Raw genomic sequence first — 5,149 nt, forward strand, 5'->3', positions numbered from 1 at the left:
TAGGAGCGATGCCTATGCTTTCCACATACACAGCAATGATCTTTTTTATTATTTTGATATTTGGGATTATGACCATTTTTCTTGAAGTTTTTATTCTTCTGATTATTCTTGTTAACGTTATAACATTCACTTCAGAAGAATCATCTTTCCTATCTATATTCCTAGAATCTTCTACAATGTAAATGGCGTTGAAGAGATTCCGAGGAATATTTTCTGTCATCGTGCATGCTTGAGTTTTTTCTTGTAGTCATTCCAAAACGAAGGCAATTTATTTATAATTGCCCCCACCAAGAAACGATCAAAAATCTCAACTCCCATAGTATTAAGACTTCAAGGCTCGATTGTAACGACCATATCTTTAGAACGTATTTTGTCCCCATTTAAGTGATTAAGGTATATGACAAAATAGTCCCCAGGATACAATGAAGCCTAAACGTTACTCTAGAATATCACTTTCTATAGTAACAAGAAATCACCCTTACGGAGAGTTGCACAAAAGAAGTTGGTAGGAGACAAGAGAGAAGCTATTGGCTTGTATGTTTTGCATTTGGCCAAAGAGTCATATTTATAGTAATTTTGGAGAATCCAATGATCCAAAATCATAATGGTCAAAATTGTAATCACCAAGTCCAACTTAAGAGTAATGCTATAAGTCTTCATACAGTCCTCTCAAATGTGGTGTGACTTTTAAAATCACCAATACATCAAAATTCAATAAATTAATCACATCTCAAATTTAACAGTAATTTTAAAATCCATATTATATTTTGGAGGACCCTAAAATGACTTATAACATTACTCACAACTTAATGGAGATCCTCAATAACATCTTAAAGTCCAGCGTAATGGACATCTTCAATAGCATATTAACCTCTTTTGTAACCGCAAAAGCCTTAAATAGCATATTAAACTATTTTTTAATCACCAAATCTCTAAACCTTTTTTAACTTCTAAATCCTTAAATCAAATATATTTCATAATTATTTGAAATACTCATAATAATTATTTTATTTTTTTATAGTAAATAAATCTAACAATAGTTGCCATTTCATAATTATTTAAAATACACATAATAATTATTTTATTTTTTTATTGTAAATAAATCTAACAATAGTTGCCGGAGGAGGCGAGGCGGGAGGGATAGGTGACCAGCGGAAGAGAAAGCACGGTGGTACCGGACTCGATAATGGAGTTGGTGAACCGAACCTTGGCCAGCTTAGAGGAAATGGAGGCCCACTTGCTCCTCCAATCCAGATGTCCTCTCCGAAATGCCGCCTCTCCAACGGGCTCAGGCTTTGCTCTCGCTCGCAAGAGCCACCTCAATGCTCTTCACATGTTCCTAGTCTTCATTGTTTTTTTGAATTAATATGCAATTGGTGGTTTTGAATGTTGGGTTTGTTTGGTTTAATTATTGGGTTTCTTGTTCTTCTACAATGAGGTTGAGGTGTACTGGAGTTCATCCACATGAGCATGCAGTCAATCTACCCCTGTTTTTAACATGTAACTATCAATGGGTATGCCTGTAAATAATAATGGGGGTTGGTGTTGGTCTTTTATATATATAATATTAAAAACTATATTTTTATCGCACAATTATTTTAAAATATTGAAGTCACAGTTCTAATTAACCCTTACATACAGGAGTAGAACTACAACATATTTTTTCCCAATTTCTTTTTTTAAATGCCCTTAAAGGTTTTTTAAAATTAAAATTTTACCCTTCAAACTCTAAATACTAGTTTCACCCCGTTAAAATCAAAGGACTAGTTATCAAATTAAAAAGTGATATATAATGTGACTCTACATATACTACCGGTTATGAGGTTAGTCTAGTTGGGCATGTTTGGATGTGCGTTTAAGAGGCTTAAAAATGTGTTTAACACTCAAAATATGTTTGTTTGAAGAAAAAAGTACCCGTTTGATAAAAAGAATTAAAATCGCTTTTAATGGTCAAAAAATGACCAAAACGCACTTTTGTCAAAAGTTTAAAAATGAAGCTTTTGCTAAAAAACGCTTTTTGATTTAAAAGCTCTATTTTACAAACACAATCTCAAAATAGGGCGGAACCACCTTATGCCTTGGGACCTGTTTGAGAGTGCGTTTTAGGGGTCTTAAAGTACGTTTAACACTCAAAAAGTCCGTTGGAAGAAAAAAATACTTGTTTGGTAAAAAAATTGAAAGCGCTTTTAAGGGCCCAAAAAGCCAAAAAATAACCAAAATACACTATTAGTTAAAGCTTAAAAATGAAACTTTTATCAAAAAGCAGTTTTTTACTTAAAAACTCTATTTCTCAAATGCAATTCCAAAGGCCCAAGCCCCGCAAGGCGTATAAGGTGATCCACTAAAAAAAAAAAATTGGTTTTTTGCCCCCAAAATTTGTTTGTTTGTTTTTTTTAAAAAAATTTCGCTCCTCCAAATTAAAAGTTCTAATTCCGTCCATAATTTCAAACATGTTATAAGTCAAGTCATTTTCTAAGCCAATTTGCTTATGGTTTCTCCCACTTGAATTGGATCGTCTTTTTGAATTTCAAAACTTGTTCATTAGCTAGTAAATGGTGGCACCACTGGCACTAAACGTAAATTATTTTGCACTTCCTCTTTACATTTATTTATTAAATTAGGCTTTTGTCATTTCTATTCAAGTTGTTGCACATTTTCCGGTAGAATTTGGACATGATGACCAGACTTCTGACAATATTTAAATGTCACAAAACTTCCAACAATCATCAGAATAACAACCGCAACTGCCACCCTCATAGCCATCTTTCTAGAGATTCCCAGCCTTGAAACTGCACCCTCCAACCAATATTTGTGGCGTTTGGATGTGTTGTTATCAGAATCCTCTCCCACGTTGCTTTGACTACTTTCTTGTTTTGGTTTTCCCTCGTCGTGTTTCTTAGGCATTGTTATATAAAGAATCCCGCTAGCAAATTTGGCACGAATTTCATCTGCATTACAGTCTTTTGGAATCTTCGTTTCTTTGTGAAAGGAGCCTAGAGTAGTAGGGCTTTCTCCGCAAATTGTAAGAACCCCGCCACTGTTGATTCGAACCCTAAGTTGTTCCCTTTTGAACCCTAGAAAAAGGCAAGAAGGAAACTTTTAATTCATGTTATTAGAGATGATTCTTAGGGTGTATTTTGTATTGCGATTTTATAGGTAAAAAGTGTGATTTTATACCAAATCCCAAAACATGAATTGTTTGGAATTGCGTTTTAAAAATGTTAAGATTTGAAAACGAAGAAAATTGGCGTTTTTAAATCCCAGGTAACGAGTTGCTTTTTTGAAAATGTACAAATTTAAAGGCTAAACTGCGATTTTAAAGATTAAATCGTATTTTTCAAAACACTTAACTGCGTTTTTAAAAATCACACTTTTAAATTGTTATTGTAAAATAGCACTTTTTGAAATCGTAAACCCAAACAGACCCTTATTTGTTAAACAATAGAACCACGATTTCACATTGTACAATTAATGCATATATGGTCATAAAATGTGAAACTTGAATATTTTTCATAAAATGATGATGCCTTAAGATGCTAATAATGTTGTACAATTAGAATCATCAAAACAAGTCCTTGAGTAATCGGATCTGGATCCCCTCAAATTTTTAAAGAATTCGAGTGTCTCAAACTTTTAAATCTGGCGTCCATTATATCTAAGGATTAAAAAAAAATGTCATATTTTTTGGTCAAATTAAGGAAACAAAATAACCCATTTTCTTCTCAAAATAAAAAAAAGCAACCAAGAAAATGGTCTTAATTTTAATTTTTTAAATTTTTTTACGATGAAATAAATTGGCAACAAAGATTTTGCCCAGCTTATACTAAAATTTTTTGAGAACTTTCTAGTTTATATTTTTTATTCATGTCATCATAAATAATCCAAAGTCTATTTTAACTTATATTAACTAATTTGAGTCTCTAAAAAAAGAAAAACAAAAAAACTAATTTGAGTCAAACTTTGAGTTTCTCTCAAGGAACACAAATGACTCTTTCTCTTACAAGGGGCTGAGAGATGATACCTTGAAGATGAAGCTCGAGAACATCACGTCCTTCTTCTGTACGCAACTTGCAAAAGGGTACGAAACGAGAGGGCTCGAGGTTAGCTCTGGCCTTTGTTTCCATTGGACTGGTGATAATCATGAGGACTTGTTCTTTAATTATGTGCCTCTTTTATACATTATTGGGATTGTTTTTGCTTTGGGAAAGAGAGAGAATTGTTTCTTTTCTTGGCCAATCTTCCAAGTTTCCAACTTTCTGCGTTCAAGTAATCTTGGTTTCATGTGGGGGATGATCTCCTCCTTCATGGGACTTATGAGAATATGCTTTTTGTCTTGATGCCATGGTTTTCCTCGTAGAAAGTAATGAATCCGGAAATGATGAAGTGAAAACGAAGCAGCAAAAGCAGAAGTAAATGGTTTCTTCTGAAAGCTGGAGAAGTCTCGAAAGTTATTTTGGCCAAAATGCTAGAGGAAGACGATGCTGAGATTTGAATACTTTGCAGAGAAAGTGAAAGTTTTAAAAGAAGGAAGAAAAGTAGCGTGTTGACGGGGGAAGAGAACACAAGGCACTGGCAGATGACGTGGGTGCAAATCGTGAGGCTCAAATGTTATATAAACACATAATTAATATGATAAATATAAAAGGGGAATAATAATAATGTAAGTAAATAGAATAAACACAAAAATTAAGGTGGTTTGGCATATAGCTTACATTTACACATTAAAGTCTTATACGCTACATATTTTATTGATGTATAATTTGAGTACACAGCTATATTTATAGAGTTTAACAAAAAAAGCAGAGTGTGAGGCGTTGTGACTATTTGTCTTCCAATTCCCGTTTTAACGAAAACAAATCACGTTAAGACGAGAAGAAGAGGATAGCACAAAAATGCATAGTAATGCCATTTTGGACGGAAAATGATTCCCGTTAAAACAGAATACTAAACATATTCTCGTTAAGACGGGAGAACATTCTTGTTTTGAAGTGAGGACAGGAAACAATCCTCTTCACCCATTTTTTTTTTTTTAAAAAAAAAAAACAAACTCAAATACTCTCACCTAAACAACGTGTACACTTACTACAAACACTTATTAAATCATGAGTGAAACCATCTTATCAAAATCAAACATGTACTCCAGTTTAGT

The 5,149-nt window shown here is 33.2% G+C and overlaps 1 protein-coding gene across 1 annotated transcript; it reads right to left on the reverse strand.

Annotated features, from left to right (window-relative positions):
• Nucleotides 1–2,600: 2,600 nt before the first annotated feature.
• Nucleotides 2,601–4,124, reverse strand: LOC148583387 (uncharacterized). The gene is made up of 2 exons (XM_088510864.1): nucleotides 4,022–4,124; nucleotides 2,601–3,074 (listed from the first exon to the last, which is right to left on the reverse strand). The coding sequence occupies exons 1-2, from the start codon at nucleotides 4,122–4,124 to the stop codon at nucleotides 2,635–2,637; spliced, it is 543 nt and encodes a 180-aa protein (XP_088366990.1). The 3' UTR covers nucleotides 2,601–2,634.
• Between the last annotated feature and the right edge of the window lie 1,025 nt (nucleotides 4,125–5,149).

This window comes from Corylus avellana, chromosome 10 (genome assembly GCF_965113065.1).
Source record: "Corylus avellana chromosome 10, dhCorAvel1.hap1.2, whole genome shotgun sequence".
Lineage (NCBI taxonomy): Eukaryota > Viridiplantae > Streptophyta > Magnoliopsida > Fagales > Betulaceae > Corylus > Corylus avellana.